We start from the raw sequence: 13,916 nt of genomic DNA on the forward strand, positions 1-13,916 counted from the left end.
TTCTAAGCTGGAGGTGGTGCTGTGGATACTCCTTTGCCATTTCAAGGGGAAAAATTTTGAAGGAGATTGTGTCATTGGTGGATTTGTCACAGAGCTCTGGAGAGTGTGTTCGCTATGTGAAGAGATGTGCCTTTCTTGTATACCAGTGTGAAGTGGTATCCATTAAGCATGGACAGCATCCGTTGGAGTCTTGCTGGAGCTTGTTTTAGTGGCTTCTTCATAATGCTTTCCAGTGGTTTGTGGTCGCTGTGAACGTCGGTTGCTGCCCACTTTGTTGTTGTTGTTGATGGGTTCTAGACACACCTGTTGAAAGTGATCGTTTCCACCACATCTGCTGCATGTACATCACCACACCAGAGAAAACTCTCGTTTCAGTCTTTTTTATTGTGTCACTTTTTCACTTTCGGCCTTGATGGTCTTTGCCCTGAACATGTTGTCCAGTGAGTGGTTTCGTCTAAACCCTTAGTGGTGTTGGAGGTAAGTTGGTTTTTACGATGGGCTGATTCTAAAGTTTTGGCCTCTGCAATAACATCTGACATTGTTTTCGGTGTACCATCCATTTAAGGTGTGTTTTGAGGAGTTCAGTCAGAATGCTTGTGTCGTGTAATCCAAAAACAAATTTGTTCCGATACATAGCATCAATGGCTGGTCCATATTCACATAAACTACCAGCCTGTCTGATTCTGACTTTCCAGTCTTGTACAGATTCATTGGGGTTCTGTGTGGCGTGTCAAAATTTGAAGCGGTCTGTCATCAGAGTGGATCCGGTTGTACCTGTGTAGTGAGTTTGTAGTTTCTCCAACCACACCCACGGTTTCTTTTTATCATCTGGTCAATCTGGGGCTCAATGGTGCAATGTATTACTTGAAGTGCTTCATGGGGCATTAAAGATGTGAGTGCAGATATTTCGAGTAGTAGCTGCTTGTAGTGTGCTGCACGTTCGGTCTCATGATCTTTATCCAAGTCTCTGTAGTTTGACTGAATGCAATAATCACTAAATCTCAGCTCGAAGTTCTTAAAGTTTTCAGAGACTTTCCAGTCAGCTTGAGTTTTGCACGTTTAAGATTGCTCATCTTGTGGCGCTGCAATTACAATGGTTGTTTAAATCACTTCTGACACCATGTTAATGAATGTAAAAGCATTATGACTTTATGCGCCATCTTTTATATCTTTCTAGAAATTACTTGCACAAATTGCTGGTGCTAACAAATATAAACAAACCTAAAAATGGCAGTCGGCGAGTGCACAGCCAGTGTAACACTGTTACGTAATATTTATGTAGCGCTTTAAACATTACTGACTGTTATAGCCAGAACAGATACCTTCCTCTGCGGCAAATTAAAACAAAATTTCTTTATGAATGATTGTTTTTTTAAAAAAAGATAAAAATAATTCTGCATAAAGTTCTCTCAAACGATTTTCTTTAAAACAATAAAAATAATTCTGCATATCTTTTCACACAGCTAAGTAATCAAACGAGATATTAAATGTGCATGATTTTTATATCAAGAACTTTTATTTGAAGTGCAGGTTGTGCATAATTTTTATTTAAAAAGACTTTTATTTGAGATGCAGCTTGTGAAATTTACTGAACGTTAAACATGCCGCACAATTCAAAAAGGGTAGAGGTGGGTTGGGGGAGCAAAGCTTGAATAGGCGTAATGGTGGTTGCAGTCTTTGTAATTCGTGACAGCACTCAGCATTTGCCGATGTATAAACAATGTATTTTTAAAACATAATACTGTCAGTAATTATTTGCTGTGGTAAAATTGCAAATGAGAAGTCCCTAGGAATTTGTGCGATCACACCTGTGGCTTAGTCGTTATAACTTTCGCACTTTGTGCAGGAGACTGGGGTTTGATTTGCAGCCCCCAAAATTAGCGTCAGCAATCGTCGTTGCAATTGCTGCCGCGGTTTCATTTCACGACGGCAAAAAACTGCCAGGCTGTTCATATCCACTTGCTTAATGTGTTGTCCGACTTTCTGACTAAACAGCCTACTAATGGTAAATAAATTGTCTATTGTTAATTAGTTTTTTAGGTTGATGCTCGCAACTTTAAAGCACTGCCTTCTACGGACATTGCGAACTTTATAAACAATATAATTATAAACAATCGATTTAATACGGTGGCTGAAATCGTCAAAGAAAAAATTTATTTTGTTCTGTTTCTTTCTCGCGTCGGCAAATTGTTGCCAGCAAATTGACGACTATGTCGTTGGCAATTTATTGCCAATGGGTTTTTGGGCTAATTCGGAGAGCTGGCTTTGGCAATTCAATAAGGCCAAGTAAATTTTACCATAGCCCCAGGGTAATTCTAGTCATGTAAGGTAAATGGGGAAGTTAGCACACTGTGTGCGCCGTTGGATGTTGCAGGGCGTTGTCTGGTAATGCAGGGACCCTAATTGCGTCTGCGTAGCTCAAAATAAGCATTTAATACTCAAGGACTTCATATTTGAGCCATGGCCCCTCCTGGAAATAATAGACAAGGTATATCCCTCAATATTTGTGAGACTAGCCTTGTAAAAAATGCACATCTAAATATGCATCTTTGTTCAATTTTCTCTATTTACTGTCTCACACAATTAAATTTTCTTTAGAATTTTAATATCTTAACATAGGAAAATACTACATCAACATGCTTAAATGTTTTGGAGGAAATATTGGCTAGCATATTAAAAATGAATAGCCACTCAGTTATAGAGAAGTGTTTTGAGGATGCAGAAGAAAGTGGTGTTTTACAGATTACTCATAAAGGCTTGAAAACATATCCTACATGTGTAGACGATTATGACTTGGTGGATGTTCTTGTCGTTGGTGAGTATAATTACCTAGTTATGTGATCCTTCACTGGTGCAGAGGTGAACACCAGATATGGATGAAACAAGTCTGCATAATTGGACTTACAAGTGGGACAGGCAATATGTCGTCGGCATTATTCCATTTAAATTATTTTTCAATTGTTTGAAACTTAAATATTTTTCATATAATCTCACGAAAAATAGAATTATTAGTAGTCTTGTCATTCTGGCGCATTGCAATCCCATTCGATTAATAAATAAATTAATATTAATAAATAATAAATTATTAAATATTTTGTAAACTGTGCTAAACACACTTTTTTAACTTTCAATATGTATTTTAAATACATATGAAAAGTACATCTTCGTAATGTTGGTAAGGTATGTATGTAACATGTTAATGTATTTAGGTAATTCCACGAAAAAAAAAAAAAAGAAGCGTGCTATACAAATTGCACGCGTAAATCCATTAAATATATTAACAAAATCTATTAAATATATTAAAAAAACACATTGCTTGGTTGTAGAAAGTTACTTAGGGCAAGTTTATACTGCAGGATTACATTCAAACGCTGTGTTGTATCACGTTGTATTCACCGTGATAGTCTATAGTGTATTTGTTTTTTTGTCAACCCCCCTAACCTGGACCCATACTATCTTTTCACTGGGAGTTTCTATCTTTTCTCCGTAAAGATTGTAAAGCTAGGGGTCATTTATTTCCTTTTGTCGTTAAAGCCACTTTTTGCCTGTGTTTTAACAAATAAAGTTTGCTTTACTGACAGACCCATACTATTATTTTTCAAAAAAACAAATAAGAATGTGCAGAGGACCTGCATAGCATTTGTGGGTATGTGGGCACGAGCGTGTACAGTCGCACACGTCTCATAGGATTCTCTGTATATTATTGTCTATTTTAGAATTATCATGGAATAGATTCACTGAACTTCCTCAAGAATTGTTATCATTTGTTATGATGGAGAAATTAAGCTGTTCAAACAATTTTGTTAAGATACTACCCGATCTTAGCCATTTGAATGCATTGTCCTATGTGGATGTAAGGTGAGGAATTCTCTTTAGTTCTGTTGCAACATATTTGCTTTTGTATTAAGTTTTAATTATTTTATTGTGTCTTCAATTGCAGTCAAAACCAGCTACAAAGTTTACCAGTACATTTGTGCTCACTTCCTTTGAAGATATTGAAAGCTAGTCATAATCACATTTCTATTTTGCCAACTGAAATTGGACTGCTCAGTAAACTGCAAGCTTTGGTGAGTAATAGTGTTTAAATTGCATTGTCTTAGTACTTTGATTCAATGTTTTCTAATAACTGCACATGATCACAAAAAAGTAAAGTGGGAAGTGGAAACGATTCAAGGAGGCCATGCACCACTTATCTTGACTTACATTCTTTTTCTGAATCCATGAAATTTTTCTACATTGCATATGTAGCTTTATGGAAGTGTGCATTTCACCAAATGCTGACCTAAAATCTTATGAAATAGACGGTTGGATGTTTACAGACCTTGTGATGAGTGTTGTCCTTGTGATGAATGTTGTACCAAAAAATACTATCCCGTTTTAATGTTGTATTGTAGAATGCATATCCTGAGGTCAACCTTGAATAGTCTGTGCTTTTGTCTGAAGGCTTTGTATTTTACAGTACAACATAAAAACACTTTTTCATGTATCAATCTTTGAGATTGTTGCTTTTTTTTCATCAGAAGGTCAAGAAATATAATTAATCTAATTTAGCAAGCATAGGCGCAGACATTGAATGCTTTTTGATCTTAGCATTTTGCTTTTGAGATTTGTTGTATTTACTTTTTCCTTCTCACCACATTAGCAGCGCCATACTCAGACATTTTTCGATACCATTATAACGGTATGGGTGTCCAAACTAACGCGGAGTCAGCAAACATTTTTTTTAAAACAAAGAAATATTGCCTTCTTTTTCTCTCACAATGCCCACCATTCACTATGTGATGCGTCATATTTAATTTTGAACTAAAGTGGATAGCTTGATTGATTTATTCGCACAATCTCATTCCCAATTGATGAATTTGTGTAGTTTGTAAGCCATAATTTCTAGCGCCATAGCACTATATTTATTTATGCAAGAAGGCTTTGCTCATACACTGAAAAATGCATTTTTAGACGATCTGGGATGCTCATATTTTCCAATTTTCACACTAGACTCTAATTTAAGAAAATTTTATAACAAATGAATGGTATCTCCCAAATGAAATGCTAATTACAAGTAAACATAATACTAGCAATTTCACTAATCATGATGCACATTCTTCTGTGTGTGCTTTAAACTTATTATTAAATAAAATTTGTGTCATTTTTTCTAGTATGATCTATTATTTTCATGTTTTGTTATTGTTATTATTATAAATATTTTTCATACAGCTTAATTAAACTGCTACTCCTGCCTCCTGCAAACATGGTCAAAAATTGTGATTGTGTACAATGTTTGACATTAAAAAGTGCTGCAGAGCATTTCTAAGCCATACTTTGTTTTAATAGTTTAAAAATATAACTGCCATATATTTACTTTATTTACTCAGACGGATGCACACCAATGTTTTTCTCTTTTTTGTTTTCCTTATTTTTTTATTTTGTTTTTTTGTTTTTTAAATTTTTTGGTGTGCGCATATTGAAAAGACTATTATGACTAATTTTATTTTTGTGACAGGATTTATCATGTAATGAATTGACAAATCTTCCTAGCACCATGGGAGACCTAAACTCACTACGCTTCTTGAATATCCGTAGAAATCAAATCGTGTCACTTCCGGATGGTGAGTTTGTTACATTTGTTTATATTTTGTCATGTGAAGCATATTGATTATAATATTTTAAATAACAATATTTTTAGAGCTGAGTAAACTAAAAAATTTAGCATCTTTCAATTTTTCTTGCAACAAAATTTCATGTATTCCACCTGCATTTCGGTTGATCTCCTCATTAATTCAACTTGATTTGACGAATAATCCACTGTCTTTACCTCCTGCACAGGTAAGTCGAGTTATGACAGTTATATTAACCCAGTATTTAACCGCACAAAATATAGTAATGAAATCACAATAGCTTTCTACTATTTCTTGTAATGTTACTGTTCTCAGCATGCAGGCTTAGCTGTTAGGTGGTAAATTACAACCCTTATTTGGTGGACGACGAACACTGCGCCCACAAGTTTACTTGGAAAAGAAAATTGATTTATTTCCTATTCCTTACGTACAACCTATAACAGAATCATTGAGCAAGACAGTTTTTTTTGCTTCTTTTTACTGTTATTTCTCTTTATTTAGCATCATCTATATTTATTGGGCAGCTAGATGCCAAAGATTTTTAATTATTAGCAAAAAGATTACATTTTTTTACAAAGATTGACAACGTGGACAAGAAAAATGCAAATATCGATATGTGCCGTATAGACATATGTGCTAGTGATGATAACAACAATTATCGCAATTGTTTGAATAATTACGTTAATTCGTCAGGATAAGCCTTGGTGTGGTCTGAATTATACTGCTCTTATTTCTAGATATTGTAGTGTAATCAATCATAAGTTTTGTGTTTTTTTCTTTACTTTTAGATATGTCTTAGAGGAAGACTACATATTATCAAATTTCTAAGCATGGCTGCTCAACAACAGGAAAAGGTGAGTCGTGCTAGGAAAGAGTGACAGTAGTGGGTTTTCAACAGAAAATATTGGTTGTCTCATGTCAATTGTTTAACTTAGCCGTCCTTGGTTTATATGTGTTTATTCATGTTTTAGAGATGGACAATACCAAAGGAAACTGGTATTAACAGATCTCCCTCACCTAGCAATGTGTCAAATAACAGGTGCGAACGTTTTCTTGGTTGTTTATGTCATGCATTTCTGCATGATTTAAGGTTAATAAAACGCTAGATCTGATTATTGAAATATTTATTCCTGATATATTTTAGTGAGATGTTCAATTTTGCAGAACGCCAACCGGATGCAGACAACCATAGACGAAATACAATGAGCGAGGTACGTGTGTGTCATGTATAGCATATAGCTTAGAGATTGACAACAAGGTGTGTCTGTAAATTTTGTCTCTTAAATTCACAAATCACTAAAGTTGTAATACACTTTGTACTTCGATCTGCTACATTTTGATTGCTTACTTAATAGGCACCATAGCCCTAAATACCTTCAACGGAAGGGGAAGTTAATTGTTACCTTTAGATAGCATGATGTTTAGATGATTCATAAGTATAAAAATGATTATGTTATGTCTACATTTCTAAAATTTCTGAATACAACCGACAACACGTTAATCATGCATATTTTTAAAACAGAAAAATATATTTTTGAATCAACACAACCTATGCAGGGTGTCTTTTTTAATTTTGTAAGAGTACGAATGCCACTGTGGTGTACTTTAGGGTGAAGATGAAAAAGAATCAGTAGACTCTGGCACGCTGCGTAAACAAACGGCCCCAAACCTATCATCAAGTCACGATGAGCCCTGTCAGGTATGTTTGTTAACCATTTCAGTGTTTACCATAGTTAAGACGATCTTGTTTTTACGAGGTATTTTAACAATTTTAGGATGTTGTAACTGTTTACAAAAACGAAACCCCACCGTCACCATCCAAAGATAAGCCCAAACTACCCAAAAAACCGAACTCGTTTTCTTTGTCGAAGCAAGAAATAAAAGAAAAACAGAGGATATTACAAGAGAAAGGCAAGCTCACTCCTCAACCATATAAGTAGGTATTCTTCATCAAAAAAATTCCTTTTTTGAGTTTTATTTCGTATTGTCCTGTTTATTTAAATTCTTCTTTAGATCTCGTGCGTCAACGTCATCTTCTCGAAAATGGTCAGACAATGAGCAGGCAGACTCTAATCATACGATGTCGTTGGACCGATCAGCTGTGCGCAACTTAGGTACACAAATAAAAAGTAATGACTCTGAAGATGCCAGGTATGTTTCTTATTGAAGACTGTTAGCCTTGACTATTAGCCGTACCGACTGTTAGCCTTGGGATGGAGCGTTTGCTTTCAGTGCGGGAGGTCTTGGGTTTAAACCCCAGCCGAGTAATGCCAGAGACTATAAAAGTGTAAATCTATCCTTTCTGCTTAGCCCTCAGCATGACAATAAGATTGATATCTTAAGCAGTTGTCTAGTTGAGCGATTGCTGTACTTGCACGACTTTCGTAGCTCAAATGGGAGCTTTAAATGCACTAGGACCCCTTTGCAGGACCCTCGTTGATAGCAGTACCAATAGGCACTGAAGAGATTATCCTGGGTAAATAATTTTAATAATAATAATATTCCCTACTAGATTAATGACTACCTATTATTAGCACCTAACTTAAAAGTTTGCCAATTTTCAAAAGCGATTAGTTGATTTCTGATTTCCCTTGATTAAAAAGAAATTAATCATTATTTTATATCCATCTCTGGGTACATAAAAAACCACTTGTTTTTATTTTGTCCTAGATATGAAAAGAGAAATGATGAAGAGGTATTTACTTTCGTTCTTATGACTGTTAATATGCTTAGTCAGCAAAGTGCTTATTTTATAGATAACCAGGTTACTTTAAATCCTTAATTGAATTCTTAATGAGGAGAGAAAAAGTTAGTCTAGTGATGTTCAAAATATAAAAAGTTCTTGCGCTGAATTTGCTTAAAAACCAGAAGCAGCATTCTAGTCCATTTATTCTCTTCCAACCCACTATAGTTCATACTAGGTTTTAATTTTTTATGTGTTGCCTTTTTTTAAAAATTGGGGAAAAGCAATCAAAAAAATTTTCCCGCATTTATCTGTGACAGCCTGTGTGTAATTATAAAATGAAATTTTGATATCTGATTTAGGGATTCTCGAGATCTCGAATTACGAAAAAAGCTAAGAGTCTCTTAAGAAAATTTTATTGTGCATTTCAGTTTGCTCGAACTATAGGAGAATCAAATCATTAAGTCAATATATTCAATTTTTGCTAACCCTAAGCTAGCTCGGCATTGACTTGTTTTCTAGCGTCTAGATGATTTAGCAGCTCGCAAGGAACAGCTTCTGCGAAATAAAGAGGAGATTTTGAAATCGAAATACCGATTGGAATTAATAAAATCGAAAGCACAAAATCGGAATGAAAATGTGAGTCAGGTTCAATGTATCGAAAAGTTGTAAAACCATCTTTTTTTCCTGCCAGATTACTATTACGATACTTTTGATTTCCCAGGGTTCCGAAAAGACCGAATTTGTTTCACCAGTAAGTAACTGATTTATTACTTTAGTATTCCTGAATAACACAGGAAATAACAACGGCCACCATTCGCCACCAATTTGTCAACATCGTTCATCATTGCAACAAATTTATCATTTTGTTTACTTTAGAATTCAACAACTAGCGTTACATCCACTGAGTCTTCTCACTCCAGCCAGTCGGTATGCTACACATTTTACATACTAAAACATTTCTAAAGTTTTCAGTTGAAGCTTTAATTATCAGATACGTTTAATGCAGACAGCTCTATTTAGTGAATGGAAATTTTTGTACCAGCCAAATTAATGAACATTTTTATATTTTTTGTATATTTATTAAATTTTTTGTAATTTTTAAATGACAGAAAGAGAAATACCAAAGAATTTCGTACTCAACCTATTGCTTTTTCTAATTCTATCAAGTGTAAGCTCTAATTATGAAACGAATATTTTTTGCAGCCATGATGAATGTCAATTAAAGCTTTAAGTTTTTTTGTTCCGTTGCATCAGCTGTACGGTTTTTGTTTTACGTAGACGTGTAAATGCAAATTTCGAAAATGTATATAGCAATCATAAGCTAGAAGTTAGAAATACGTCAGATTAGAAAGCACAATATGATATAAAAATTTTGTTTTCATTTTTAAAGGAAGTTGTGTTCGATGGTATAGCCAAACGACATGTACTAGGAAAACCAAAAACAAGTATGTGTCCGCTTCTAACTATTTTAAAATTTTACCGAGAATATCGTTCCCTTTTTTATTTAAATTGGATTTTCATTTGGTGGTGTTATCATGCATGTAGTGCTATCATGTCTTACTGAGGGTAACGTACTAACTTGTTCTAACTTTTATTTTACAATATCTTACTAGATAAAAAATTGCGGGATGGGGCGGCTAATTTCACAATGCGAAGGATCTTTGACTCTGCGAAGGAGGAGTTTGAACAACTGGAAAAACTTAGAGAGGTACGTAAATAGGTGCCGGTGTAATGTTGTGAGAGAGGTACGTACGAAGGTACCAATGTAAACGTGTGAGATGGAAACGTAGGTGCCTGTGTATTCTTGTGAGTGGGTTATGCTAGTCCTGGTGTAATATTTTGCTAGAGAGTTACGCACGAAGGTACGGATGTAAACGTGTGAGATAGATATATACTTGTGAGAAAAGTAGTAGTTGTAATTGAACACTTTTATCTTGAATCTCCACTCACTACATTGCTACAGTTCACTCTAAGCTTAGATTACCCGAACATTTTTATCATTAAACTAAATTTTTTTCAACAGAATTATTTTACTCATTTTAATTTTGTAACGATTTTCTATGAAATTTTCGTTTAATTTGGACTTGTTATTTTAATTTCTTTATTTGCGTAAATTTTGAAGAAAATTCAAACACTATCTTTTATTTTTTGAATGGCAACAACGATGAAGATTGAGACAAACTTTTTCTTTCAATCAATTAAGATTTAGAAAAGAATCATGGCAACGTGAAAAGTAGTTAACTTTAATACCATGTCTGGAATAAAAGCAGACCAAACATTTAAACAATATACTGTCCTGAACTACTTTTCGATTCCTTGCAGATTCGGGCTAACCCTCCATTTACCATTGGTTTACCATTAATTTAACTAATTTCGTCTTGTAACTACTTCAACAGAGCTTGCGCTTCGTCTTGTAACTACTTCGGCAGAGCTTGCGCTTCGTCTTGTAACTACTTCAGCAGAGCTTGCGCTTCGTCTTGTAACTACTTCAGCAGCACACTTGCAGACGAATCTTATCTTTTTAATTTTTACTGTTTATCTTCAGGCTATAGAAAGTCGTCTACGCATTCGGTTACCAGACGATTTGCCAGCTTCGATGTCAGATGGAATCGTACTATGTCATTTAGTCAATCACTTACGAAAGGGTACAATAGCAGTTATACATGTGCCCAGCTCTGGTGTGGTGAGTAAAAGAATGGCTTTTGAAAACTCTTATTTTGTGTGTGGAAGCACGAACTAAATCTGGCCAGTTGCTGTTGAATTTAATGAAAAGAAATTGATGTCCTGTAAACTAAGTGTGTTTTTTTCAGCCTAAACTAACTATGCCCAAATGTCAAATGAATGTAGATGCTTTTTTGGATGCATGTCGACGAGTGGGCGTAGATAAGGTGGGTGTTTCTTGTTTTAGTATGCACTTCAATGTAGCTTTTTTACATGTTTTATTTATAAGCATAAGCCTTTAACAATATTCATGGTCAGAAGGAGAATTTTTTAAGTATATGCTAAGCATATTGCTCAGCCTTAGTTAAAACCTTCTTATGTGTGTTTATTCAGATGTTTTGGATATTTTAAGAACTATACACATTTTTTAAAGCTTAATTGACACCACGATACTGTCTGAACTTAACTTGTGTAATCATGTAACTAAAAACAGGACCATTTTATCTTACCCATATGGCTGATAAGTCAACATTTATTTATTTTTTTAAATTTTTTATCCCATGAGCATAACATGAGCATACTCACTTGATTGTGCTTTTCGCATAAGCATATCCCAGTGTGAAATCTCAGTGTGAAAATAAATTGAGATTTTATCTTTCTTTTTCTTAGACCGACATCTGTACAGCACCAGACATTCTTCAAGAAAAAAGTCCTGCGAAACTGTGTCGGACAGTACAAGCGCTTCTACTGGCCATGGGTGCTGCTCCACCGCAAATAGTCATGGCTGTTCCAATTTCTCCGAGATAACGTTTAATAATCGTTTTCACAATTTTAGATGTAAATTTATTCGAAATTCGAAATTCGCATTAACTACCTTAAGGGAACTTATTTTGGCGGGAACTAATTTTGGCGGACGAAGGAAATCTAAAAAAAATTTAATTTTGGCGGGAACTAATTTTGGCGGATCAACGAAATTTTTAATTTTGGCGGGAACTTATTTTGGCGGGTGGCGGTTTTTTTTAATTTTGGCGGGAACTTATTTTGGCGGGTCAGCGGATTTTTTAATTTTGGCGGGAACTAATTTTGGCGAGTGAAGGATTTTTTCAAATTTCAACGAAAATTTTCTTTGGTAAAGATGTAGAAATAAGCATTACAAAGCAAAGAATTTTAAAACAAATACTAAAAATCTACTCTTCTTCATCGTCTATGATAATGTCAAATGCATTCCGACTAAAGTCTATGAAATCCACGTTGACAAGTGTACACTATCGAAGATCACCTCTCGTTCAAGGAGGCTTGGAGATCCCCTGTAAAATAACTGTTACTTTACCAGGGACAGTAAACAATCTTTTGGTTCTTGCAAGATACCAACAACTTGTAGAAGCCTTGTATACAGAGCCGAAAGAGGAATTGATTCTTGGTTCGTTCTTACATATTGCAGTTATTTTAGATGTCGTGGTTCCAACCGAAGAGAGACCAAAGCGTAAAAAAAATACAGCCAAAAGCCAAAGCAAAGAGACGAAAAAGCAAAAAGATATTCGAAACTTTTTTGGAAACACCTCAGCTGCACCAGCCCCAAAAAGGCAAAAAGTTAACAACAAACCTAAAAAGTCGTCACCATCGTCAAGCAAGGACTTAGAAATCATAAATATTGATTAAAAATTATCTTGTATTAGAGGTTTATTATGACATAATATTTCTAGCGCAAAGGTATATTTCTAAAAGATATAAAAAATTGAAAAAAAGTTGATTTTTGTCGATTTTTTAAGGGGAACTTATTTTGGCGGATCAACGAAATTTTTAATTTTGGCGGGAACTTATTTTGGCGGGTGGCGATTTTTTTTAATTTTGGCGGGAACTAATTTTGGCGGGTGAGTAAAATATTTAATTTTGGCGGGAACTAATTTTGGCGGATTTTGCCCCAATCCGCCAAATCCGCCAAAATTAGTTCCCGCCAAAATAAGTTCCCTTAAGGTAAACATTCCTTGTAAAAAATGCGTGGTACGGACTATAACAAACTTTCCGCACTGTTATACACCAATATGTTTCTACCTTGTAAATAAATGTATAACTTTAAATTTTCTCAAGTTCGTGCTGCAGTGAATATAATGTATAATATATATTGTAATTTTTACATTTTCCTTTGGGGCATGAACTGTGATGGTGAGGAAACGAGAAAGACATTGAAGAATGAAACCTAAACACGTTACACGAATGACACAAAGAAAACACGTATTTTTGAAACTTCGTCTTTTTTATTTATTTTCTAATAGCGCTTCCACCATGACACTACTTTTTAATGAGCTAACACTTGACTAACTAAAATCTTCTAAATTCTCCTACAATTTTAAAAATTATAAGAAGATAAGATATGCCTTGGGATTTAAATGGTCAACTTCATTTAACTGGCTACGAACACTTTTTTACCTTTTATTTCGTCATAATTAATATTCCTAATTTATAACAGTTTCTTAGGCCTGGTAATAAACAAACTCGTAATTTTTTTACTCAGTGACCCGAGTTTGTTACCATTCTAGCGAAACAAAAAAAGACTTTGTCAGACCCTTCTACAATTTTTATGTGGTAACTCTAATTTTCCCATATTCTTTACTTTTTTAAAAGGTAGCACCCGTAAATTATTATCAGACAAATGCCTGTAGCTGAAATTTTCATTTTTCAAAAATGCAAGGCTTAGAAGCAAACACGTCCGCAGGTAATCTTGTATCTTCTCTGACATCGGGACAGCAATACGAACATCCCTGGTGGTTAGTTTAGAAGAAGGGATATCAAAGAAAGATGTTTGGTTAAAACCAAACAAGTTGTAATGTTGGGAAAGAAAAGAAGTGTTTTCGCGAGGAAATACCAAGGTATTCTGTTACAAATTTGTTAAGAAAAAAAGCCAAAAGGCACCAGCTCCATACGCTTCAAATAGAAAGCTTTATAATTTGCCAAACGTT

General features: G+C 34.7%; 1 protein-coding gene across 2 annotated transcripts; it reads left to right on the forward strand.

The window, feature by feature from the left end:
• The first annotated feature begins 2,572 nt into the window (after positions 1-2,572).
• LOC130636144 (leucine-rich repeat and calponin homology domain-containing protein 2-like) lies at positions 2,573-13,203 on the forward strand. 2 transcript variants are annotated; one of them, XR_008982222.1, is made up of 21 exons: positions 2,573-2,815; positions 3,717-3,858; positions 3,941-4,067; positions 5,498-5,603; positions 5,681-5,820; positions 6,401-6,466; positions 6,584-6,651; positions 6,757-6,823; positions 7,222-7,311; positions 7,388-7,548; positions 7,626-7,763; positions 8,283-8,307; positions 8,818-8,934; positions 9,020-9,049; positions 9,175-9,225; positions 9,689-9,743; positions 9,912-10,006; positions 10,844-10,981; positions 11,109-11,186; positions 11,629-11,830; positions 12,935-13,203. XR_008982222.1 is itself a non-coding variant. In XM_057445772.1 (20 exons), exons 1-20 carry the CDS (start codon positions 2,680-2,682, stop codon positions 11,764-11,766), a joined length of 1,968 nt encoding a protein of 655 aa, XP_057301755.1. In that variant the 5' UTR covers positions 2,573-2,679; the 3' UTR covers positions 11,767-13,203. The 2 variants fall into 2 exon arrangements, 1 of the variants encoding a protein (XP_057301755.1); XM_057445772.1 differs by having other exon boundaries at positions 11,629-13,203.
• The last annotated feature ends 713 nt before the right edge of the window (positions 13,204-13,916 follow it).

The sequence above is a fragment of the Hydractinia symbiolongicarpus genome, chromosome 3, assembly GCF_029227915.1.
Source record: "Hydractinia symbiolongicarpus strain clone_291-10 chromosome 3, HSymV2.1, whole genome shotgun sequence".
Lineage (NCBI taxonomy): Eukaryota > Metazoa > Cnidaria > Hydrozoa > Anthoathecata > Hydractiniidae > Hydractinia > Hydractinia symbiolongicarpus.

Coding starts and splice junctions, on each gene's coding strand:
- LOC130636144 (XM_057445772.1), top strand. CDS start 2,680: ATGAATAGCCACTCAGTTATAGAGAAGTGTTTTGAGGATGCAGAAGAA. Junction 5,604..5,680: donor AATCGTGTCACTTCCGGATG/GTGAGTTTGTTA, acceptor CAATATTTTTAG/AGCTGAGTAAACTAAAAAAT. Junction 7,312..7,387: donor GTCACGATGAGCCCTGTCAG/GTATGTTTGTTA, acceptor TAACAATTTTAG/GATGTTGTAACTGTTTACAA.